Genomic DNA, 26,364 nt, shown 5'->3' on the forward strand with positions numbered 1-26,364 from the left:
TGTGCATGGCCTACCATCTCTTCTCACCCTTCTCTTCCCGGAAGCCTCGACTTCTTGTTAACGTGTCACGTACAAGAGTGGAATGGCCCTTGGTCACATCGAGGTTACGGGGAGGAGATACATCTGCTGTGTTGGGGTCTTGGCCTGTTACCCCTGTTCCAGTGTGAGCTGAGGAGGGCAGGCCTGGCCTCAGGGCAGCCAACAGCCTATGGATACCAGCCCCTGCTCCTGGCACAGCTTCCAACAACAGGAATCTTGGGGAGACAGGGCTGTGGAATGGGGAGACTGCGGCCCAGTTTCCGTCCTCATGACCAGGCAAGCTACTTAATGACTCAGAACCTCCATTTCCAAATCTGTAACGACAGAGATGATAATGCTGACCTGCACTATTGTGATGAGAGTTAAATGGGTCCCTGCTTGTTTTTCTGCCATCTTTCCAAAGCCAGTTCCATAAGGGCCACGTCAAGTGTAGGTGGGTCCAGAGAAACCACCGTAGGTGCATGCTGGCCTCAAGTGCTTGAGAACTGGGTACAGTGGGCTTCATTCTGAGCCAGTGGGGACAGCCTACAACCGTCTTGAGCACCAAGCCTCAGTTTTCCTGTGGTTCTCACCCTTCCATGGTACTCTGGAACCCACAGAAACTTTCATGGACCACCACATTCCCGGGGTCCAGCCCTAGGTGCTCCTCAGAACTGCCAGCCCCTGCTTGGTCACCATTCAGCATGGGTGGCCAAGGGCCCCTTGGACCAGCCTGAGTCCCTGTGGTGGACTTTATACTCAGCCATGATACAGAGGATCCCCCATCACTACCACTCCGTCCAGCTGCCACCCCCAGGGGACTGCTGTCAGCAGTCTGAGATGTGTGCGTGCACAATGCGTATGTGTACACACACACACACACAATCTGTAGGTCATGCCATAGGTATTTTGTTCTTCACCTTGCTTTGTTCCCTTAACATATCCGTTTTTTTAAGTCCTATGCATATATACACCTATTTTTATGACATATTTTGCATCCTATTTCCTCACTCAAATTCTCTCCACCATTACCATAATTATTCCTGTAATGTCCATATCATGTCCTTCTGTTTGATCTGTACTATAATTCACTAAACCTAGCATTCCGTGAAATGTCTTTGTACGTGTGTATCTTGCTGCTTCTGTGGAATCATTTCCTTAGACTTCATTTCTAGGGTCCACACCTTGTCTTAAAGGGTGTAAACATTTTCTGATACTCATTTCTCTCCCAAAAGGTGCTATGCCATGAAGAATGCTTTTTTCGTTGTTGTTTTTGGATTACCATCTAAATACTGTTGGAGAGGGGAGGGTGTGGAGAAGAACGAGGGGGAGAAGGCCTGCTGGCAGCGACTGGAAGTGCGATGGGTTTTCTTTGTCTTCTCAGCACAACCAGCTCCACAGCCAGTAGCTGCGATACAGAGTTTACTAAGGAAGACGAGCAGAGGCTGAAGGATTACATCCAGCAGCTCAGGAATGACAGGGCCGCGGTCAAGCTGACCATGCTGGAGCTGGAAAGCATCCACATCGATCCTCTCAGCTACGACGTCAAGCCCCGGGGAGACAGCCAGCGGCTAGACCTCGAAAACGCGGTGCTGATGCAGGAGCTGATGGCCATGAAGGTATCCGCGTGGGGGGCTCTTCTCAGACCCGCGTCCCCTTCACTCCGCTGTCACCAGGAGGAAGTACGAAAAGGCCTCTCGGTAGTGGTCAGCCCAGCCGTGGTCAGCCACCTCTCCCCTGGAGGACAGGCAGGGCCTCGTGTGTAGACAGGGATGGTTTCAGTACGTCTGAGGGTCACTTGAGCTGGATGTGTTCCTGGAGAGGTGAGCTGAGTACTGGAGAAACCTCAGGGGGTCCCAGGCCAGAATGGAACACCTTGTCTCCAAGAGAAGCCAGGAGAGACCTCTGCGGTGGTGGGGGTCGGGGGGGGAGCAGCCTCTGTCCGCGTGAAAAGAGCCTTGGTCTCCAGAACACTTGCAAGTGCTTCCCGGGTTGATGCTGACGTTAAGATGAGGCGGGGAGAACGGGGCGAGGCCAGTTGCAGCATTTGGACAAGAGCCCTGGTTTACTGACCCCCTTGTCCCTGTGGTGTTGTGTGGAAGATCGGTAACCCTCATTCCCCGTCACCCTCCGGGGCGACTTGCTCAGCACATCCCTGCCCTCCGTGGCTGCTCGAGCTGGAGTCTGGGTGAAGCCTGGGAGGACTTTGGGCCGTGGCAGCAGATTCAGGTCAGATATTGGCCTCAGCTCGTCTCAGCTCAGACCCTCACTTGACTCCCGCTAGGGGACCCTCATGCGACGTTGGCTGATTTTCCCCCCTCACTGCCCACGAGCCGGGCATTGTGTCCATAACCGCGGTGCCTTTTCCCCTCTCTGTGGTCCTTTGCACCCTGTGGCATGAACTGTGAAGCTGCCCTTCCACTACTTCTTCCAAACATCATGTTTCCTTTGGCCAAGGACTCCAGATTTCTTTTATGTTCAGGCCAATATGTTGTGCGATAAATTCAGTGTTATTTTGGCCAGGAAAGATATTTTTGGTGAAATAAAAGCTCTAATATTCCCTTTGCTACTTGCACATAAAATGTATACGCATCAGAGAAATTTTCCAAAAAAACAGGAATTATAAAAAGCTGGAAAAAAGAGAACCCATAATATCGTGACCCAGGGGCAGCCATTGGGTTCCCTCACTAGTTTTTTGAAGAAAAACATCAGAGTCACCTCCCTTCCGTGTATGTCCCTAATAGTGTGTTCAGGGATGTGTGCTTGCCCACACCAAGTCCATTGCTGCAGATTTTGTCGGATTTCACCATTTTGTTCTAGGCTACAACTGCTGAGAGACTCGAGTTTTCTGGGTTTTTTCACATCTTGTACTTGGTCTTTAGTAAACAGCTTTTGATTTCTAGATGATTGACGTGGCTCCTTCTCAAACCCACTCTTCTGTTTTGAATATCCCATCCTTTCATTGTGACTCCTCTTCCTCTTTCTCTTTAATTGCTTTAAATATTTATTTTCTGTCTTCTTCCTTGTGAATTCTGGTTCTTTACATGCCGATTCTACCTCACCGTGACTCACTTCTGTTTTCTCTTCGCGTGTGTGTGTGTGTGTGTTGGGAGGAGAATGTGGATGCCAGCTCCCCCCGGTGGAGGTTGTGTCTTCCGTGGGGTCCCGCGTGTCCTGGGTGGAGATGTCCCTGTAAACGGTTGTGTCCTTAGATCTGTTGGGACCCGTGGGTTTCAGAGGTTTAGGGCTAGTTTTTGCCATATTCTTGGCTGAGGATTCCTGTAGCATATCTACACATGCCTCATGCCTACATGATTCCTCAGAAGAGGCTTTTCTTTTTTCTCCCACCCGAAGCCTGAGTGATGACACGTTTCCTCGCCACATCCTCACCACAGGGAGGAAGTCTTCTTGTCTCCTCTCGAGACGGCACTTGGAGAGTCCTGGCTCCTGTGCGGGGGGGGTGGGGGGGGCTCTCAGTCCTGGCTGTCTGCCCTGCCCTTGCATAGGTGCTGGGGCCTCCCTGCCTGCCTGATGCCTCAGGAGGCCGGTGCTGTGGCCACCTTGCCTTTCCTCTTGGGTGGAGGGCCTGCTTCCGGCACCCATGGATCCATCTTTCCTTCTTTCAAGCTTGTGTTTGTATGGTTGTTCTGGGTATGACTGTCCACATTAGCTCAGGATGCAGTGCTGTCAGAACCTTCAGAATCCGGCTTGTGATGGCAAAAGATGAGAAGGTTCAGTGTATGGAGACACCTTTCATCCTGGTTCTGTCATTGTTAGGAAAGGTTTGGCATCTTCTTTTCAGTGGTCGCTCAGCTCGGCACATTGCCTCCTCCATGGCTAACGCCCCCAGCCCTGAGTACGACTAGCCACGGTGGGTACCCTCTAGGTGTTTCCCCATGTTGGCGGTGAGAACATCTACTCCCCAGGTCTGGCTTACCCAGGAGAGCACAGCAGGCCTGTGGCTTGTCACCTCAGAGGAGGGTCACTTCGGGGGTGACCTTGGTGAATCCCTTTCAAGGCAGTGCCCCCGTGTTATGAAGTAAGATGACAGAGATAGCTGGGGAGACTGACCGGGTGGTCACGGGGTGTTGGACTTGCCCTCCAGCAGAGGTGAGGGACAAGAGTCATGCGTGGGCTCACCTTGAAAGCAGGGCCGGGGAGGGGGAGTATAGCTAGTGGTTACCTGGGCTCTGAGCCAGACGTCCTGGGTTTAAACTGGGGCTCCACAGTTTACCCAGTAATTGTGGGCTGAGCTGGTGGATTTCCCTCTTCATGCCTCAGTTTCCCCTCCATGAATGGAAATACTCATAATACCTCCCTCAGGTTGGGAGGATTGAGTGACTTAGTGTAAACATTTAAGACAGTGTTACATGCTCAGTAAATGCTGGTGATTACCACTGGTGCCCGGCTCTGGTCCCAGGACAGCACGGTCCCTATTTGGGAGTCACTTCTTTCTCTCCATAGCAAACTCTGATTTGGCTTCTTTAAGATACATGAAGAAGTTACCTGAGGCGTAGTCACCCGGGAAGGGCTCTGTTTCGATTTCGTTTCATTTGGGGCCTAAAGTAGAGAAGAGCTGGGGGCAGTATCATTGCTCTGCACGCTTCCCAGTGGCCTGGCACAGCTCAGGGCCCCAGACTGCCATCAGGGGTGATTAAATATGTGGATTGGTGCTATGGAAAGTGGAAAAGGGAATGGGAATTGGAAGGGACCTAGTCAGACCCAGCCTTATATGAATGACCCTTTTACAGCCCCTTTTATGGCTAGCCTCTGCCTCTGCCAGAAAACTGGCTTCTGTCGTGGCTGATGAAATCACTGGGGACGTGGGCGTGGGGTATTCCAGTTGTTAGAGAGGTTTTCCTTATAGTGAGCCAAGGTCTGCTTGCCTGTAACTTCTACCCACTGATCTCAGTTCTGGTGCCTAGTGACAAGCGCATGGCTTGGTGCACGAGTCCGTCCTTTAAGATGTGTGAAGATGGCCATCTAGTCTCCTCGGGGTCATGTTCTCCCCAGCTGCCCAGTGATACCTCCCTCCGGGCTGTGGGTGGTAGCTACAGACCCCCTTCCCCCACCCAGCCCTGCTCTCACCCCATGGGCGCCTCGTGCGCTCTGTGCTCCGCAGGAGGAGATGGCGGAGTTGAAGGCCCAGCTGTACCTCCTGGAGAAGGAGAAGAAGGCCCTGGAGCTGAAGCTGAGCACGCGGGAGGCCCAGGAGCAGGCCTACCTCGTGCACATCGAGCACCTGAAGTCCGAGGTGGAGGAGCTGAAGGAGCAGCGCACGCGGTCCCTCAGCTCCACCAGCAGCGGCGGCAAGGACAAGGCCGGCAAGGTAGGGGCACAGGGACCCTGGGCCTCGGGCCTCACCGCCTGCCCAGGTCCCGCCAGCCACTGCCCACCACCCTGCTGCCTCAGCTTCCTTATTTGCATAGGAGCCGAAAGCCATTCTAGAAATTCGAAAGAAGGGGACATTTTGCGGGCAAAGAAACCAAATCCACATTTTGAAAACATCTCACTTTTACGGACAGTTAAAATTCCATACAATTCAACTGTTCCATACAGTTGAAGCATTTTCACAGATCACGGTCTGATCCAGGGAGCGATCTATGCGGTGGTTCAGGAGTCTGATACTGGTTCCACCTCTTCTTCCTTCTAGCCCGTGTCACACAGTGACCATTGCTGGTTGATCACTCTGTACCCGATCATTGCATGTATCATCTCCCTTAAGTCTCACGACTCTCAGGAAAGAAGAGTTATCCCCATTTACATGAGGATAATGAGGTTTAAAAGAACTGAGGGGGTCTCAACAGCTAGTGAATGGCAGAATCAGTTTGGCTGACGGCCACTCCTCCTCTCGTCTGTTTCCTCCTTGACTTCCAAGAGGTGGGGGGCCGGAAGCATTATGAGGCAGAGAAGGAGGTAGGTGAGCCCCGCATTACCCCGAGGATATCACACAGAGTGGGCTATCGATGATATCATCTTGCAAACTCACACTTTCATTAGCACACAAGTCTTTTTTTCTAGAATCCAAGCTCATTCCATCAGCCTCTGTCTCAGAGTGATTCCAAATACTGCACTGGAGAAAAAAATAGTCCAGACTTTAAAGAAAGATATCCCTCGCCCCAGGGTGCTGGAATTTCTGTGCGTCAGATTTTCTGTTCCTAACAAACGCCAGCTTCTCCTGACCCCACTTTGTCTCAGGCCCAGGACTTGTGGGCCTACGCTGACTTGCTGGTCTAATGAGTGGCCCCTCACGGCCCAGATGCAGTGATGTCTTCACGAGAGTAGTGTACCTGCGAAGAAAGCACCTTGATGATACCGTGTGGCAGTGAAGAAACAGCTAAACAGCTAAGAACTGACGCGTGCTCCACAGAGGCCACAGCTACCCTTTGCCCGCCTCTCACCTGCAAGGGCACCAAGGGAGTCCATAGCCATGGTACCCAGCTTGGCCACTTTACTGAGGCCCCAGCTGCTTCTCAGTCATCCGTTCACGTGATGGATGTGATTTGGTCCAGGCAAGATGCTGGAGGCTGTTCCAGGAGTTTAGATTGCCCTGGAATGGGCAAATAGATGATCACAACGCAGGGACACAATGTTCTTGGGTGCAAGGATCAATGCCCGGTGCAAGGGGAGGCCACAGGCCAGATTTGGAGATTCGGGACAGGTTTCCTGAACTGAGAGCCAGTGGAGAGTGGGTGCTAGCCTGAGGAAGAGGGCCAGGGCAGACCAGGAAGTCCACCCTAGGCCAGTGGAATGGCAAGGGCAAAGCCTAGAGGGAGGAGGAATCCATACACTGGCTGGGGAGACCAGCCGGCTGTGCCGTCCTGAGGACGGGGAGGAATCGCTGAGGGGTTTTTGCAGGGGGTGAGGTGACACAGTCTGAGCTTTGGAAAGGTCACCATGTGGGTGCACCCTGAAACCACGTGCCCAGTGCTTGGGGAGTCTGATCGTGGTGAGCAGCAGCCGTTGCAGAGCTGTTTCACGCGGGAGGATCTGGGGCTCTGTTCTGTGCCCACAGCTTCAGAATCTTTGCTCAGCCTTTTGAGTTTGTTAGCAGCCAGTTTGGGACAGAGCCTGAGAGACAGAGCCCCAGCGTTCGTGTGTGCACCCTTGGGGAGTGGTGCAAACGGACTACTCAGGCTCTTTCCAGAGGCCCAGGGACTGTGCATCCCCCTGGTTCTTAGTATTTATTTCGACTGGGGGAAGCTCTGTGTTTCGTGGAATGGCTTCAAAGAACAGAAATCTCTTTGATGGTAAAGGCCAGATGATTTATTTTATTTTTTACGTTAGGGTAAGGAACTTTTATAAGAGTGCTCTGTGTTGTTCAGGTAATGAAATTGGAGGAAGCTGATTATTTTGCCTTTCAAAAGTTATATCCAGGGCTTCCCTGGTGACACAGTGGTTAAGAATCCACCTGCCAATGCAGGGGACACGGGTTCAAGCCCTGGTCCGGGAAGATCCCGCATGCTGCGGAGCAACTAAGCCCGCGCACCACAACTACTGAGCCTGTGCTCTAGAGCCCGTGAGCCACAGCTCCTGAGCCCGCGCGCCTAGAGCCCGTGCTCCACAACAAGAGAAGCCACCGCAGTGAGAAGCCCGCGCACCGCAACGAAGAGTAGCCCCCACTCGCCGCAACTAGAGAAAGCCCACGCACAGCAACGAAGACCCAACGCAGCCAAAAATAAAATAAATTAATTTATTTTTTAAAAAATGTTAGATCCATTTACTATATCAGTAATACCTCCCTTCTGGGCTATTCATTTGGTCTTACTTGTTGGTAGATGAGGCAGGCAGTCCGGAGCAGAGGCTGGTATACTGTTAACAATTTAGGATTTTCGGGTCATGTGGACTCTGCTCCAACTACGTAACTTTGCCGTTGCGGAATGGTGCCGTGAAGGCAGAGACAGTACAGACACAAAGGCACCTGGCTGTGTTCCAACACTTTATTTATGGACGCTGAAATTTGAATTTCATATGATTTCTATACATCACAAAATATTCCTTAGAATTTTTTTTTCCATGATTTTAAAAACAAAAACAATTCTTGCCCTGTGGGCCTTTTATAAAAACAGGTGGCAGGCCAGATTGGGGTCTAGAACATCCACTCTCGCTTCTGAGGCGGGGGGGGGGGGTGTCATGCTTGGTTTAAAACTTTCCCTCCAGCCAGCAAGCTGGGTCCCATATCTTGCCCAAGTGACATTAGGTTTTTTCACTTCTTGTCTGTGTGCAACAGAGATTACCAGACGTGTTCAGTGAAGGGCACTGGGTGAGACAAAGCTGTCCCTTGTCCTTAAGGAGTCTTATGAAATGTTAACCCCGAGGGGAGTCGCTGTATACACTAGAAGAGGGTGTTGGACTCCGGAGAGACTCCAGGGCTGGTGGATGGGGGCTCGGGTCTGCAGGTCGCCAGGCGGAGAGGAGGGAGGGAAAGCAGAGCTGGAGGAGCACGGGGGTGGGGGGGAGTTCAGGTGCTGTGGGCTCCTCCAGAGGAGAACCGTGTGGTGGCGTTTCTTTGCCAGTGGGCCGAGGGGACCCAGCGCCCCCTGTCGTCTGGGTTTCTAGCGCCAGGTTCATACTTCCTGGAAGCGCTCATTTCATCATGATACAGCCTTCTGTTTACATTCTGTCTCAGCGTAACAGATCACGGGCTTTTTATTCTCAAGCCTGAGCTGTAGTCAGCCCTCTGTAAACGTCTGCTGAGCAAACTGTCAGGTGAACACCGTCCCCTGTGCTTATTACACAGCACAGCAGCTGCCCTCTGTCTAAATGCAGAGAAGGCAGAGCGCTCGGAGGGGTGTGAGCATTGCTTTGTGAATTGTCCTAACTCCATTTAGGATTTAGGCATTCTGGCTCTTACGTTTCCTCATCTGTAAAAGGGGAGGATTTGGTTTAGGTGGTGCCAAAGCTCCTGTCTGATGCTAAGGCACATCTTCCGGGAATGTGTGCTTCTGTTGTCCTCCTCCTGTCCTGGGTCTTCTAGATGATGACACTGAACCCAGTAAAGCCCCTAACTCCAGGGAAGGTTGGTTCTCTCCCCAGGGGACACGGAATGAAGGGAAGGACAACCCAAGGATACATGTGTTTCCCGCTTTTATGAGCTACCAGAGGCTTAACCCAGTGGTGAAGGGAACTGACCTGGCATCCGTTGGCATCCTGGTTCCACCGTGTCCCGGCTGATGACCTGGGGCAGTGTAACTTCCCTGTGCCCTAGTTTTTCTCCTTGGCAAATAGGGGATAATGACAGTATCTGCCTCAGAGGATCGTCACGATGATCATGTAAGAGAACATGTGTGGGGCTTCCCTGGTGGCGCAGTGGTTGAGAGTCCGCCTGCCGATGCAGGGGACACGGGTTCGTGCCCCGGTCCAGGAAGATCCCACATGCCGCGGAGCGGCTGGGCCCGTGAGCCATGGCTGCTGAGCCTGCGCGTCCGGAGCCTGTGCTCCGCAACGGGAGAGGCCACAACAGTGACAGGCCCGCATACCGCAAAAAAAAAAAGAGAGAGAGAGAGAACATGTGTGTAGAGGGCTCAGCCCAGTGCGCAGCTCCCTGTGAGTGCTCAGAGCGCGGGGCAGCAGGCGGCAGACGTCGAGGGGATGTTGAGGGGCGGAGCTGCCGCCGCCCGTCAGCTCCCGCGTCTGCCTCCAGGCGCCCTCGGCTTGGCTGTAGACCTCACCCTGTGTTTACGTCCTCAGGAGTCTGCGGACGCTGCCTCCCCAGCTCTGTCTCTGGCTGAACTGAGGACGGCGTGCAGTGACAGCGAGCTGGCTGCGGAGTTCGCCAACGCCATCCGTCGGTAAGCGCCCTGTTCACAGCCCCGCCGGGCAGTATATTCCAGGAGTGACGGCTGGGTGCCAGGTTCTCCCCGCGTGCTCCTCATGGAGCATTACAGGCTGCTTGGGAAGGAGGAGGCGCCCATACGGGCTTCTTTGGCCCAGACCTGGAGGCCAGAAAGGGGAGTGACGGGGAGAATATATACAGTCATTTCACCTCCAGGTAGAAGAGGCCTCTTTCTGTACTTTTTGGTTGTGGTGTGGCATTGGCTAGAACCTCAGGACTGTGTTAAATGGTGAGGAGCAAATCAGGCATCTTTTCATATCACTGGGATGGAATATATTTTCATATCACTGGGAGTAAATTTTGTTGGATCTTTAGGGAATTTTTAACAATTTCTTTGGCTGCTTTATACGTGTATCGTATTTCTCAAATATAAAGGTAATTAAGTTGACTGAAGGAAAGAAAAAAAAAAAAACAGGCATCTTTATCTTGTTTCTAGCTTCAGTGAGAATGCCTCCCTCCCCATCTCTGGCTCTTTCCAATCAGACGGCCTCATTGTTGATTCACTGCTGGACGTTTTTCCTCTATTGCGGCTGTTTCTTTCCCTCTATTCTTTCTCTCTGGATCTGTCTTCCATATTCCTAACTTTTCATACTCTCGCCACCCTTCTGCACTCTGTTCTAGAGGAGGGCTGTCCAGTCAAAAGGTAATGCAAACCACGCCTGATGTCCTAAATGTCCTAGGAACCACATTTAAAAAGTAAAAAGAAACAGGTACAGTCCACTTTAATAACGTATTTCATTTCACTCATTGTATCCAAAATATCATTTCAAAATATAAATCGATATTTTAAAAAGATATTAATGAGATATCTTTTCTTTTCTTTTTTTTTTTTTTTTTTACTAAATGTTCAAAATCTACTGTAAATCTAGTAAATTTACACTTACAGCACTTCTCAGATTCAAACCAGTCAACATTTCCAGTGCTCAGTGGCTCACGTGGCCATGGCTGCCCGATCGGATAGTGCAGTTCTGGGAAGGTTCTGCAGCTCTGTTTTCCAGCTCACTCATTTATTCCTTAGCTAGAGCCATCATGGTGTTTGGGTGATGTGTTGAGTTTATTTTGGGGATGAAACCTATCATCTCTTGTGTCATGATGTGATATCTTCTTGCGTCTCTCTGAGGATGTTTATTATACTTATTCTGAAATGTTATTTTGTCTACTGTATTAACTTTCCTCACATGTGAGTTTTTAAGGTTGAGTTTTGTGACTCACTCTTGGCTTCGGCTCACAAGCTTGCCTTCTGGGCTTTCTGTTCCTCCCGGCTGACAACGGGTCTCTAGGCCGCATATCTGACCCAAGCGTCTGGTCCCCTCCGGTTCTAATGGCCAGCACCTCTCACTGAAGCACCTCTGAATCCCTTTCTTCCTTTTGTAGCAGCTTGCTTCTGTGTGCATTTTAAGTTGTGGTTTCCTTTTTCAAGAAGAATAAAAATCTGCCTTTCCTTTTTTATGATTCCTCAGGGTTTCTGGCAGATGAAGAGCACTCCTTAGTTTCCATCGTGCTTGAGGATTTTTTTAAAAATACATTTGCCATCGTTTCTGGGGATTTGGGGTAGGAGGGGAAGGCTACAGTGTGTGCTCAGGCTGCTGTCTTGGTCCAGCCAGGGCTGTTTATCTTATAGTGTAGCCTCCAGGCTGAGGGTGGATTGCAGGCTGCCATGTGGGGAACCTCACTACCCTCCTGATTTACTCACTGCCACTTTTTGTCTTTCCTTCCAAGTTGTAATAGCTCAGTTTTTACATTGCCAGTGCCTCTGGCCATGTGGTTAAATGGTAATCGCTTTGCTTGAGGCAGGAAGAGAGAAGCTGCAGGGAAAATACCCTCAGCTAATCCTAATGACGTGATTGCGCCAGAAATTCGGGATGCAAACCACCCCCTGCTGCCAACAGGGAGCCATTTGGATATTGTATCTGTAAGCTAAGCCCCTGCATTTTTCAAGTTCCCCGAACCTCAGAGGCCTTCGCTGGCACAAGCAGGATGCAGGTTCTGCTGACTAAACATAAAGCGATTTCATTTGTTCTGTCAGTCACAATGGATTTCCAATAGCCAGCCTTAAGTTGCTTAGCATGGATTTCTAATCAAGCCCCAGATATATGGAGCCAAGAAAGAACCCACAGGGCTACAGGAAAAAGGAAAGTAACATAATTATACTGTAAATATAGCTTAGAAAGTGGAATCGTCATTTCATGAGGATATATAATACAGACACCTAAAGGCTGAGGTTTGGGGATGTTTTTATTTTTAAAAATCAAGTGGAAACTACCACCTTCTTTGAAGATATTAAATCACCGCCACACTAGTGGTTGAGTCCGTTGAGGGAATCTTTCCAGAATTTTCAGACATATTCCTACCTTGGAAAAGGATGGTTCCAAACACCAAAGCTGTGGGCCAGGGGAACCAGACTGAGAAGAGCAGGTGTGGTGAGGGGGATGGAGCAGAGGCTAGGCATGGACTTTTCTAGAGGAGAGCCCCTAGGAATGTGCCTTGTGACATTCTAGTCACTGGTCCTAGGTTCCTGCCCTGTCCCAGCCTAGTCTCCGCAACACCTAGCGGGGCTGCAGCCTCGGTCGGGCCCCTGCCCTGCGACCCTGCTCTTCTCGGTGTGTCTGCTCCCAACCTTCTTCTGTTTGGAACAAAACCAGGCCTCCGTGCAATCACACATTTACTGGCTACCTCCCATCTGGTCTGATTTCATTCCCTCCACTTCCATGGACGTTTACTGTAGCTTATTGGCTCCGGGGTTGCCATAAAACCCCATCTGGATGACCAGGTTTCCAAGTCTTGCACATGAGTTTTTTTTTTAATCAGGGCACCTTGTCTTTGCTGTTGTCTGCATAGGCTGCGTGCTACAAAACCCTTCTCCATCCCAGATCCCTCTCTTGCTTGTGGTCCTAGTAAAATTTAACCGAACCACCAAAGAAGTAAACTATACGAATGTGGTTAAGGAGAAGAAATTTTCAGAAATGAGTTTTCTTTGTACTTCACGTAGTATTCATGTAGCGTGCCTACGGGAGCCGAGCACAGCTGAGAGGAGCAGACTGTTCCATCTTCGCCATACTTAGAAAGCAGCGAGGGGCAGGTGGTGTTCTCCATATGATGTGGGAAGAGGCGGTGGGGTGGGGGGGACCAGCACTGCAAGGCCCAGCGGTTTCCCAAGGTCACACAGTGAGGCAGTGGGGAAATCGCAGGCCCCGCCCCCCGCGTCTCTGCCGGACCCCTGCGTGCTGGCAGAGGTTTGCTTGCAGGTGAGTGTGAGCTGAGCCCGCTCGTGTGGGCTCACCTACACCTGGACCCGGCATAGTATGCATGGCCTGGGCAGACGGGAATCCCTGTGCTCCTGGTACACAGCCACCCATCTGTCCCCCGAAGGCTGAGGACACGTGAAGGGCTGGTGGTGAGGGCGGACTTCCTCAGATGCACCGAGCCCAGGTCGTTGCGGTTAAAAGGTAAGGATGCTGTGCCCCTCAGTGCTGAGGGACAGGGAGGACTCAGGAAAGGGCTGTGACGTGGTGAGCAGCAGCATGTAGCATCACCTCAGATGATTCCACACCCCTGTCCCTGGGCCCCAAGGCAGGTCAGGACCAGCTCCATCTCCCACCCAGGCACCGCAGAGGTGGGCCGCTCTGTCCCTGCAGGAGGCTGTGCTCATTTAGTCACAGGCCCGCCAGGGGCTCTGCTGAGCGCTTCGGGGCACTGGCAGCTGCCACCTGTGCCTGCAAGTGCCAGATGGTTCTCTAAAACGCTAAGTGAAGGCAATCAACAAATCACAGCGGCCGCTCTGTCCAGGGACAGGATTGCCCGACCCATTGGCAGAGAAGGGGCACTTAGACTTCCTTTCATCTCTGATGAGTTACAGGCGAGCCGCTGCTGCCGGGAGAGGGCTGAGTGTCAGATCCCTGCAGGGAGACATCGGGGGCAGGTGGGCCCCGACTGGCTAGGGTGGTCACAAGAGACCAGATCTGGAGGTCGTGGATGTGCCCCTGTGGGGAGTGGAGCTGGGCCTTCCAGGAAGATACACAAGGCGGCGTCTCGGAGTTCAAAGAGACGGAGTGGGAACTCCCCAGTCAGCCCTGGCCCGTGGGCCTCCACCGCTGGGTGAATTACTCCTAATGAAAGGGACTCCAGATGACACAGGAACCCGCAGCGCTGACACAGAAGCCAAGCAAAGAACATGTTTCAAAGCAAGGAAGCGACCACTTCAGGTTGAGGTGGGTTAAGAAGGGGAAAGGCAAGAAGCGAAGACAGCTGGTGGGAGAAGGTCGCTGTGCAGAGAGGGAACTCTGGGGGAACTGTCTCCAAGAAGGAGACCCCGGAGCGCATCTGTGTGCGCCTGAGGATGACCCCTAAGAGGGGGCCCTCTCAGGGTCACAGAGTAACTTTACAGGATGCAGATCTGATGGTACCCTCACACTCGAGTTCCTCTGCTGTGTAACAAAGTACCACAAGCTTTGCAGCTTGAACAATGCCCATTCATTAGCTCACAGTTTCTGTGGGTCAGCAGGGCACAGCACAACTGGCTTCTCTGCTTAGGGTCTTACAAGGCTGCAGTCAAGGTGTCATCCAGGGCCCTGTTCTCATCTGGAGGCTCTTGGGAGGAATCTGCTTCAAAGCTCGTTCTGCCTGTTGGCAGAAGTCAGCTCCTGGCGGTTGTAGGGCTGGCATCCCATTTTCTTGGGGCTCTTGGCCAGGGGTAACTCCTAGAGGCCTCTAGAACTTCTGCACACACTTCCTGGTCCTCAAAGCAGCAAACACCTCCCTCTTATCACATCCCTTCCCTGCTTCAAATCTCTTTCCAGGAAGAGCCCAGTCCTTTTGAAGGGCTCACCTAAGTCCGCCAGGTCTACCCAGAATCATCTTATCCTAAGATCAGCTCTTTGGGACTTTAATTACATCTGCAGAATTCCCTCACAGCAGCACCTGGATGACTGAATAACTGGGAGGTGTGTGTATCCTAAGGGGCCAAACTCTCGGAGGCCATTTTCGAACTCTGCCTACCACACCTCATTACCTAAGACCTTCCAGTGACTCCGGCTGTCTGTGTCCAAGCTCCTTCGCAAGTGTGTGATCTGACCCCTGCCTGCTTCTCCACCCTCGCCCTATCACATGCCCCCTCCCACCCTGAGCCACACCAGGCCGCCCACCCTCTCTGTGCCTCTGGGGCTTCAGTGCTGCCGCTACCTCTGACCTCACACCACCAAAGCCCACGTCCCAGACACTCACAGCACTGTGCCTCTTCCCTGTCTATAAAATGTTTATTTTTTGGTTCTCGTGAGCCCTGATTTCGTTCTGTCAGAGAACACATCATTGCTTTGTTTCTTATGTGCCTGCCTCTTCTTCCCCTGCTTCACCCCCCGCTGCCTGCAGGAGAGTCCCTTGTGGGGGGGCGGGGCGGGCAGGGGTCATGACTTACCCAGCTGTACGACTCTGGTGACTCTGTTCCTTCTAAACGATCCCTCAGTGATCTCAGCCGCACTTCTCTCTGCCCACTGGACATCTCCCCCGAATATCAGGCTAGAGCCTTAAAACACACCATGTCTCCGGGCTTCCCTGGTGGCGCAGTGGTTGAGAGTCTGCCTGCTGATGCAGGGGATACGGGTTCGTGCCCCGGTCCGGGAGGATCCCACATGCCGCGGAGCGGCTGGGCCCGTGAGCCATGGCCGCTGAGCCTGCGCGTCCGGAGCCTGGTCGGCGGCGGGAGAGGCCACGGCAGTGAGAGGCCCGCGTACCGCAAAAAAAAAAGAAAACACACCATGTCTAAAACAGAAATTATAATCCCGTTTCCTCCTGCCCTTTGAAATTGGCCTCTTTTTCAGAATTCCTATTTATATTTAAAAAAGTAAATTCTTCTAGTGATCCAGGATTATAATTTTGAAGTCTCCTATCTCTGTCTCTTGTCTGCAGATTGTAATGTTTTTTTTTCCATTAAAATCCCATCCATCCCGTGCCATTTGCATTGCCTTCTCCTGAGTTTAGCCCTCAATCCCTCAGAACTCAGTAGCATCCCGATGGGTCATTCTACCCTTAGTCTCACCTTGTGTTCTGCCACCAAAAATACCTTAAAACACACTTCTGATCATGCTGCCCTGCAGATACACCTTCAGTGGCTTGGCCTGTAAGATCATCTGTAGGTCCCTAACTTAACTTCCTAGCACATATTTCAAATGTTTCCCTACATGTAACCTGCGGTCCAGATTCATCTGGGTAGTTCATCTTTCCGAGAGCATGCCCTTTGCTTTATCCCCCCACCCTGCCCCATCTCTCTCAACCTGGGGACCCCTCCTCTTCATCCCCTCCCGTAGGACACTCATCTTCTGGAAGCTTCCTGTGTCACCTCTTCTCTGCACCCCTGATGGTACAGACCACTCATCATCCATCGGTGCCCACAGAGCACGTGGTTGTCAGAGGGCCTTAGAACAAGCCACAGCAAGCCTCCTTGAGTTCAGATCCATGTCCGAGTTCCAAAAATATCTGCCCAGCTCTAGAAATCTTCCGGATTTGTAGGAAAGAACAACTGGCCATGAAAGGAAGGAAGATGGCACTGATTGACCCCTATTTCAGCAGCTATGGATTAATACTGTTTTTGAGCCATACACATAGTGGGTTGAAATGAAGAAGGAACTGGTTGGAGTCCTTTAAAGAGGGAGACCCCACTGAGCAAACAAGCAGCAGAATCTTCACCATTTTATTAGTAGGACCATTATTTTTAAGGGTGCTGTTTTATTAAACTTGCACTTGCTGATTCTTCCTATGTGGCTGATTTATAAGAGCAGTCAGGCAGTGGAAGTTGTGCTCAGAATTCCATAAATGCACAGGGGTCTGCAGGACGTTAATGGAATACAAAGTGCACCTGTGAGTTCATTATCATGTCAACAAATGACTGAGCTCCAGAGCCGGCCTCAGAGGGCACAGGGAAAGACCAGTGCCCATCCTGGGGGTTGAGGTAGGCGTTGCTTGGATAACTGAGGTTTCTTTGTATTCCTTTCATTCCCCGCACGTTCCAAAAGCTCAGAGAAAAAGGCCTTGCCCTGGATCGCATAAAGGCAGAGTGATGGAGAACATCCAAGCACCCTGTAGCATGGGCAAGGCAGCAGCGTGCAGATGTGCAAGAAACATGGTCGTAGGGCGGTCTGAGCCGTCATCTTGTGGCTACTCCTGGCAAACTCGCCCCAACACAACACCTGCGGAACATCATTAACTGGGACACCCCCTCCTTAGTTCCACAGGCCTGGGCTCTTCACCAGAGAGCTGTCTGCTCTGTCTCCTGCCCCACTGTCTGCTCGTTATGAAGCAGCATACTTCAGCAAGATGCTGAAGAGCAGGTTCACAGACAGACCCCTGGGTGCATCCCAGCTCCGCAGGTGAACCTGGCGAGTCTCTTCACTGTGCCTCAAGTGCCTCATCTAGAAGAATAATAGAGTACTGACCTCCAAGGCTTGTGGTGAGAAATAACTTCATCCTTGTAAAGGAGTTAGAGCTGTTACTGCTGGCTGGATTTTCTAAAAGAGAAGTAGTTATAGACTGTAATGGCTACCATGAAGGAAAGAAATAGAGTCATAGTCTCTGCGGAGATTTTTTTTTCCCAAAAGAAGTAAATATAGGTTGCAATGAATAATGGAGGAGTGACAAGGTGCTGGGATGTCATTACCCTGGGACATTTGTTTAGATGGGTGGTCAGGGTAGGCTGTTCTGAGGAGGTGATATTTAAGCTGAGATGCGAAGGAGGAAAGGTAGCCGTGGGGAGGAAGTTCATCCCAAGCAGAGGGGACTGACTGCACTGGGTTCTGTCCTGGGAAAAAGCTTGGTGTGTGCTAAGAATGGATAGGATTCCAGGGTGCGAGGGGGAGGGCGATACCAAAGACTGGGTCAGGCAGGGCCTTTAGTCAGAGTAAAGCCACGGACTTTATTCCAAGTGCAGGGCAATAATACGATTTGAGTTGTCATATTAAAAACTTCCTCTGGCTGCTCTGTGAAAGATAGACTCCGGGGTACAAAGGTGAAGCAGAAACACCAGTTAGGAGGCTCCTGTGGTTGTCCAGGAGAGAAATGATGGCAGCTTGGGCCCGGGTGGTGGCAGGAATTGCACCCATTTGGTAGGTGGGGTTTGCTGCTGAGCGAACGTGGAGGACGAGGAAAAGGGAGGGTCAAGGCTGACTGAAGACGGGTGTCGGCAACTGGGTGAATGGCCTTGCCGGCCTCTGACAAGCGAGGAAGCGTGGGTCGGGGAGGCCGTCTCAGAAGGTCTGCTTTGGACACGCTGAACTGAAGATGCCTGTTAGGTAGAGATGTCACAAGGACAAGTCCAGAGCTCCGGGGAAAGGCCTGAAGATTTGGAAGTTTTTAGCCTGTAGGTAGTTTTTAGGAAAATAAATGCGAATGGAGAGAATCAAGTCAAGAAAGGGTGGGGTACAAAATGGGGTCCAGGCCCAAGTCCTAAATACTCCCAGCACGTAAAGGTGGAGGAGAGGATGAGGAACCAGGGCAGAAGGCCGCACGGATGGCTGGGGAAGTGGGATGAAATCCAGGCGCTCGGAGAAGAGGAGAAGGTGCCGACAGGTAAGATCAGGCCAGAGAGGGACCCTTGGATGTGTCAATGCCCAGATCATCGGTGGCCTCGTGAGCAGCTTCAGTGGAGACAGAAGCCTGGTAATGGAAGGTGAGGAAGAGGAACCACATAGGCGGACCATTCTCTGGTTGTCTAATTCCACATAATGAGCAATTACAAAGAAATTCTAGGGCTTTCCTGGTGGCGCAGTGGTTGAGAGTCTGCCTGCCGATGTAGGGGACACGGGTTCAAACCCCAGTCCGGGAAGATCCCACATGCCGCGGAGCGGCTGGGCCCGTGAGTCATGGACGCTGAGCCTGCGCTCCGCAACAGGAGAGGCCACGGCAGTGAGAGGCCCGCGTACCGCAAAAAAAAAAAAAAAAAAAAAAAAGAAAGAAAGAAATTCTAGGCCCTGTGGCTGTGACTCCCTGCGGTTTGGTGTGATTACAGCTCCTCTGGAGGGTTTCCTGGCTGGTGCAGCCACTGCCCACCTCATCAGGCCCAGGCTCTTGCCCTGCCCTCCCCAGCCTTCTCATTTGGACTTAGTGATTAAAGCACTGTGGCTGGCCTTTTTCTTTGCGGGAGAATGCAGCCTCCTCCCTGATGGCCCCGAGAACCCTGCTTCCAGACCCCTGGGCACACTGACAGCCTCACTGCAGAGGCCTGCGAGGCCATCCCCTGCCCAGGCTGCCCGCCTGGATTTTCTCGTCACCAGCAAACTCCCACTGTGAGTCTGCCTCTCACTTCCCCTATGTGTATGCCACTGCTGACAATTACGCTTCAGTTAAAAATAAAAAGCACTTCCGGCTGCGTGGCTAAAGTAAGATTCAGAGGACCTTTTGTGACCAAAGATGAACCTGGGGATGGGGTGGAACCTGTAAGTGAAACCCACGTGTGTGCTGGGGGCTGTGGGTCTTCGTGGTGAGAGTAGGAGCCAGGATTGTCTTCTTGCTGCTGTAGGTGCATATTCCTGAGGGTCTGTATTACTGAGCGTGAAGACACAAGGAAGGGATTACACAGTTCTGGTCGTTCCGGAAAACACTGTGTGAACGCATTACCATGGAGGGGCAAGTGGAACATGTAGTGTTTAATTTGTACTTTGTCATCTGCGCGGAGCCTATGAAAGTGTTCTTTTAGCCTTGTTACCTAGACAAACCACAGAAATTCTTTCTGAACTGAAAGCCAAGCAAATTTGAATCAGAAACTAGAAGGAACAGGAAATGAATGGTTGAGGTTCCAAAGTGACTTGGATTAGCAGGTTTATGGCTCTCAGTGTTTTTCAGGTCATCCTTTGAAAATCAGAGGAAAGCTGTGGTCTTCAGAAAAGTAGAACCGTGCATGTAACTTTGCATAAAAATTCAGAGAGTTCAAGACCACATGAAGCTCATTTGTAGACCCAGGTAAATAGCACTGCTGCCTTACCAGAGTTTCCCAAATTTGCACAATAGTATCACCTGAGGCATTCTTTTTTATTGAGGCATAATAGACATATAACATTATATTAGTTTCTGGTGTACAACGTGATGATTCAATATTTGTATATATTGCAAAATGATCACCATAATAAGTCTAGTTAACATTTGTCACCATAGTTACCAAAAAAATTTCTTACTTGTAATAACTTTTAAGATCTCCTCTCTCAGCAACCTTTCATATACACAGTCCAGTAACATTTAGTCACCGTGCTGTACATTACATCCTCGGGACTTATTTATAACTGGAAGGTTGTACCTTTTAACCCCCTTCACCCATTTCACCTGCCCCCAGCCCCACCTCTGGCAGCCATCAGTCTGTTCTGTGTATCTATGAGTTTGCTTTTTGCTTTTTAGATTCCACATACAAGTGAGATCATATAGTATTTGTCTTTGTCTTATTTCACTTAGCATAATGCCCTCAAGGTCCATCCATGTTGTTGCAAACGGCAAAATTTCACTCTTTTTTATGGCCGAATAATATTCCATTGTGTATGTATCCCACATCTTTATCCATTTATCCACCAATGGGCACTTAGGTTGTTTTCATATCTTGGCTATTGTAAATAGTGCTGCAGTGAACATGGGGGTGCAGATATCTTTTCAGGGTGGGGATTTCATTTTCTTTAGATAAATATCCAGAAGTGGAATTGCTGGATATGTCGGTTTTATTTTTAATTTTTGGGGGAACTCCCTTTCTGTTTTGCATAGTGGCTACACCAGTTTACATTCCCACCAACAGTACACAGGGTTCCCTTTTCTCTGCATCCCCACCAACATTTGTTATTTCTTGTCTTTTTTATAATAACCATCCTGACAGGTATGAGGCAATATCTCATTGTCGTTTTGATCTGCATTCCCCTGATGATGAGTGATGTCGAGCATCTTTTCATATGCCTGTTAGCCATCTGTTTGTCTTCTTTGGAAAAATGTCTATTTAGATCTTCTGTCTTCTGCTCATTTTTCTTTTTTTAACTTTCTCTTTCACTCAGACCCTGGCTTCTGCTCATTTTTTAATCAGATTGTTTTTTTCCTATTGGGTTGTATGGATTCTTTATTTATTAGATACATGATTTGTAAACATTTTCTCCCATTCAGTAGGTTGCCCTTTCATTTTGTGGTTTCCTTTGATGTGCAGAATTTCACTTCGATGTAGTCCCATTTATTTATATTTGCTTTTGGTGTCAGATTCAAAAAATCATCACCAAGATTGATGTCAAGGAGCTTACTGCCTGTGTTTTCTCTAGGAAGGAGTTTGATGGCTTCAGGCCTTACCAGGTCTTTAATCCATTTTGAGTTAATTTTTGTGTATGGTGTAAGACAGTGATCCGGTTTCATTCCCTTGCATGTAGCTGTCCAGTTCTCCCAAGACCATATATTGAAGAGACTGTCCTTTCCCCATTATACACACACACACACACTTGGCTCCTTTATCATAAATTAATTGGGCTCTCTATTCTGTTGTATTGATCATGTGTCTCTTTTTATGCCAATACCGTGCTGTTTTGGTCACCTGGAGCACTTCTTTTTAAATTTATTTATTTATTTATTTATGGCCGTGTTGGGTCTTTGTTGCGGTGTGCGGGCTTCTCATTGCGGTGGCTTCTCTTGTTGCAGAGCATGGGCTCTAGGCGCATGGGCTTCAGTAGTTGCAGCACACGGGCTCAGTAGTTGTGTCTCACGGGCTTAGTTGCTCTGCGGCATGTGGGATCTTCCCGGACCAGGGCTCGAACCCGTGTCCCCTGAATTAGCAGGCAGATTCTTAACCACTGCACCACCAGGGAAGCCCTGGAGCACTTCTTGAAACTGCACTTCCTGGGTCTCAACCCAAACCTACTGAATCAGAATCCAGGGATACCCCTGGTACTGTTACTATAAACACATGCTCTAGAGCAGCACTGTCCGCGAGTAACATCACATGAGCCACAAAGGCAAGCCGTGATGTGTGTAACTACATTTTCTAGTAGCTACGTTAAAAACTGTAACGAACAGGGAAATTAACATATTTAGCCCAGTATATCTAAAATATTATCATTTCAACATATAATCAATGTTTTTTCAGTTATTTTACCTTCTTTTTTTCATATTAAGTCTTCAAATTCCAGTGTATATTGTACACTTACAGCACATCTCAGATCAGACTGGCCGAGTTTCAAGTGCCCAAATGGCCTCCTGACGCCTCTAGGCTGCGTGTGGGAAGCGGCCCTAGAGTTGCTACTGCACAGGGGTTTAGCGTTTGTGCAGACAAGCGACACCAGAGGCGTGACTCTTACTGCAGGCGTCTGCCTCGCTCAAACAAAAACAGGTATAAAGTAACTCATATTTTATGTTTAAGTTTGAGGTTTAGCCTGTCTTTATAGATTTAAATAAATCAGCATCATGGTTTTCTACCCTGGTGTTTGGACAGCAGTTCACTCTCATCTCCCTCCCTTCTGGAGGCCTAAGGGGTTCTGGGGACAGTTCTCAGCTCCCAGAGATGGCTTCCCACTCCCAGCCCTGTGCTCATCTCCCTTCACCCCCAGCCAGGGTTGGGAAGGGTCTGTGAGGGCCTCTCTTGCCTTCCTGGGTTCCATCCTCCATTGGAGCCTGCCAGTTCTGGAAGGTACCAGTCCCCAGGGGCCTGGGCCCTTCGTTTTGCGGGAGCTGGGATTTCCATACTCGCCCTTTGGGGTTGGGGCAGGGATGCGGATGTAATTAGGGGGTGGGGAAGAAGCCGTATCGCTCCAGGCAGTTTTATGTTGTGAATTTGAATTCATGGTTAGATTTTAAATTCCCTTCGTAATTTTCTTCTTTCCTTTTGCACTATTAATCGACTTCAGAATAAAGATAAAAGAATTTGAAACTAACAAAACGTAAAACAAATAACCCTTCCCTATTCTTTGTAGCCAGAGGGAAGAGGGGAGAAATCTTTCATGCTCTCCTAACTTTCCCTCAGCTGACGGAGGGCTGCCTGCAAGGCTGAGGGGATGGGCTGGGGAAGGAGGGAGGAGCCGCCCTCTCGAGACCCATTCTCACTTATGGTGGGAAATGGTGCCACTCTGGGATTCCAGTGGGAAATGCAGCCAGATCTGAGATTTCCTGGTGGCCGCTAGGGCCCAGGAGAAACCTCAGCAACCAGGAGGCACTAGCTGGAAGGCTCTGCGGGGGTGGGGGGCTCCAGCTCCCTTAGGGCTGGTGGGAGGAAGTCACTGGGCGCTATGCACACTTACCCTCACTCACAGAAGCAGGCCTGGAGTTTTGTGTTGCAATTCCTTTCTTCATTAATGAATTTGGGAAGCTGGAACTGCACTTACAGTAGCTGGAGGCAGAAATGTTAAAGATTAGATACTTGAAAAGCCAGGAGGGGAGAACCAGGGCTGAACCACTGAGCACCTGAGAGTCCTCCCCTTCAAGGTCACCCCCCAGGCCCATCCTACAGGAAGCACAACTGAGACTCCACACACACTTTACAAAAGCATCCAAAATTGTAAACACTTTAAGCAACTCGAAATGAGTCAGGTAGAAAGTGAAAGCGTCCCGTCATCCCCCTTCTGAGAGTTCAGCACTGTTGAGTGTTTAGCCTTCTAGTCAGTCACTACAGTATATCAGCTATTCACACATTTTTGGTTGTTTCTGCAAACATGACATCCAATGGAACTCACCCTTTTGGCTTGACAGTGTATCAGCTTCTCTTCCATGCCAGTGCACGTCGGTATGCATGCTTTATTAACAGGGTAGATAGAGCATTTCAAGAGAACCACTAGGAGACCTTGAGTGACTTAACCAGCCCCCTGGTTGTTTCCCATTCTTAAGCTTATAACCAGAGCTGAAGTGAATCCAACTGTCATCTCATGTATAGGAACCTACACTCATACTGTTTCTGTAAGAAAAATTCCTATAAAGTTTTCTTAGTCAAGGGATGGGTTCATTTTTTATTTTGCTAGATGCTGGCAAATGCCTTCCAGAACCATCATGCTAATTTACATTCCTCATACACTCATGAGTTGTTTTTAGAGGAATTTCTTCCATAAATCCTGGTTACTCGGTATGCTCCAAGGTATCCCATACCTCCAGTGACCTGTTTTAACATCTATCGTCACTGTGAAACTATCCCCTCGCACGGCACTCAGCACTTGGGATACATCAGGGAAGAAACCAAATAAGGTCCTTGCCGCCCTAGAGCCTGCATGCCGGTGGGGGAGTCTGCTGAGCAGATTACGGCCGACTGTGCCGAGCGTGCCACGTGCGACAGAACACAGAGCGGCACCGTGCCTGTGATGGGGACCTCAGGAGGGAGGAGGGCGGTCGGTAACGCCTCCCTGCCCAGGTCTGTGCTCTCAGGGGAATTAGAGGAAGGCAGTTAGCTGACTTGGACACCAAAAACCTCCTAAGTCACTTGTCTTGGGTCCCTGCAGTAGTAAAGACCCAATGGAACTTGAAGCCAGGGACTGGGGGAGTCGAATGAGCGCGAATATAACTTCCGTACTTGAAATGTGATCAAGGACTTTCAAAATGAGAATACCAATTCTCCCTCTACCACGACCACACCTTTTTTTATTTTGCCTGGTAGGACTGTGTGGACTTCACTGAGAAGGGGCTCATCCCAGGTAGGCACCCAGGCCAGGTTCATACTCTTGAATCCCCGCATGGTTCAGGAGATGCTTAGCACACTTGGAAAAGAGCACGGAGACCAGGACAGGCGTTTGTGGTCCGACTGCGCTCTGCTTGCTGAGTATCTGGTCTGCCCACAGCAGGAAAGACGAGAAACAACTTCCTGTCCTGTTCCTTTGCAACACGCACTTAGATCTCTAAAGGGCCCTTATCATTAAAAGCAGACTCCAGCGGGCCTTCGAGACTGCGGTGGTGAGGTGTTCGGGCTCTGCAGAGGGGCGCTCTTGTGCTCTCTGGTGTCTCCCCTTTGGTCTGTACGCCTGCCTTTGGACTTGGCAGGCTGAGCCTTCCTCCTCTCTGCCAGGGCAGCAGCCGTCTCCATTCTCTCACGTTACTCACAACATGCCGCGTCTCTCCTTGATACAGAGAAAAGAAGTTAAAGGCCAGAGTTCAGGAGCTGGTGAGTGCCTTGGAAAGACTCACCAAGAGCAGTGAAATCCGACACCAGCAATCGGCGGAGTTCGTTAATGACCTGAAGCGAGCCAACAGGTAAATTCTCCGTTTGTAATCCACAGTGGTGCTTGGACTCATACACCAGGGAGAACGTTTCCATAATTGCTGGCAATCAGCTGTCGAGAACAGTGAATCCTCAGCTGTCTCCCTTAGAGCCTGACCTTCCCTAGGGTATGACTTCCCAGTGTTCCACAGAAACCTAAGAAATGCTCCGTAAGGACAAGTCCTTGGGTCAGATGTGTCTGGGAGATGCAGCAGACTGTGGTCCCTTCCTAACACTTCATATAGGAAAGGTTCTGAGAAGTCATTCAGTTAAAAAAAAAAAAAAAAATCAGCCTATGTTTAAGCCAATGTTTTCAAAGCAAAACTGGCTACACAACTTTTTTTTTGAGCAGCATTCCAAAATCGAGTGGAACGCTTTAGGGAGCATTGCTCTAAGACAGCAGCCATAAACATTGTGGGCTCGTGACCCCTGTAAAAAAGTAAGGACCTCAAAGAGTTTTGTTCTTAAAAATTATCTGTCTTGATAAGTTTCATTTGAGAAACTAAAACAAATTTTAAGTTTTTATTCATGTACAAAAAACCCCACAACTCACTACATAGAATACAAATGGCATTTATTTTAAAAATTACTATTTTCCAAAAAATAATTAAAAGAGTGGCACTGTTTCTACAATTTTACAAATATCTTTAATGTTTGGTTTAATTTAGGACAGCTAGATTCTCACATCCGCTTCTCCAGGCAATATGTGGTTTTGAAACATACTGAGGAAACCCAGCTTCGTGTACATCTGTAGTTAGAAAATAAAGGACCTCACAGATTTCCCTTGAGAGGGCTTTGGGAATACTGGGGGTCGGTTCTCAGACTACACTTTGAGAACCTAACAGCATATGGAAGGGACCTGGGGTGCTGTTTTGGACCAGAAAGAGTATGGGGGACTTACCTAGCTCTGGGCTCAGCCCCTGCCCTCTTCCCCCAGAGGCCTGTGTCCTGTGTTTGGCTGGCAGCATTGGTAGCTTATGGCCTGTGTGCTCTGAATCCCGTCAGCCCAAAGCATAAAGGGGAAACGGTTGGTGCCTCTCTGTCCTCATCCTAGGTGAGGTGACTTAGATTGACGTGTGTGAGGAACTCCCTCCTGCAACTGCCACTTGACCATGCTGCAAGCAGCCATGGAACAGCAAGTAGATCCACTATTGGTATTTCCATGACAGATTTCTGGAATTCAGCTACCTTTTCTGCTTATCTGTTTTGGATGTGGCCAGCTTGGATTGTTGGTTTAAATCCCTCCCAATACGTTAGTGACAAGCCTCTAGCAGTCAGGCTGAATGAATCGTGGTTAAATCAATACACGAGTGGCTGTGAGCGTTGAAATACTAACCACTTGATTTCAAAT

General features: G+C 50.0%; 1 protein-coding gene across 4 annotated transcripts in view; it reads left to right on the top strand.

Annotated features, from left to right (window-relative positions):
* MCC (MCC regulator of Wnt signaling pathway) overlaps positions 1-26,364 on the top strand; it is a 432,845-nt gene that overhangs the window by 403,353 nt on the left and 3,128 nt on the right. For 3 of the 4 annotated variants that reach the window (XM_022591311.3, XM_022591356.3, XM_089908424.1), the window contains 4 exons: positions 1,403-1,637; positions 5,141-5,347; positions 9,709-9,809; positions 24,884-25,006. In XM_022591311.3, the coding sequence (XP_022447019.2) occupies positions 1,403-1,637; positions 5,141-5,347; positions 9,709-9,809; positions 24,884-25,006 (666 nt within the window). Of the gene's footprint in view, positions 1-1,402; positions 1,638-5,140; positions 5,348-9,708; positions 9,810-24,883; positions 25,007-26,364 lie in introns of those variants that run through there. The other variant, XM_089908423.1, reaches the window with a different exon arrangement.

The sequence above is a fragment of the Delphinapterus leucas genome, chromosome 3, assembly GCF_059928025.1.
Source record: "Delphinapterus leucas isolate spDelLeu-1000000601 "Yukka" chromosome 3, BTC_Dleu_Yukka2, whole genome shotgun sequence".
Taxonomy (NCBI): Eukaryota; Metazoa; Chordata; class Mammalia; order Artiodactyla; family Monodontidae; genus Delphinapterus; species Delphinapterus leucas.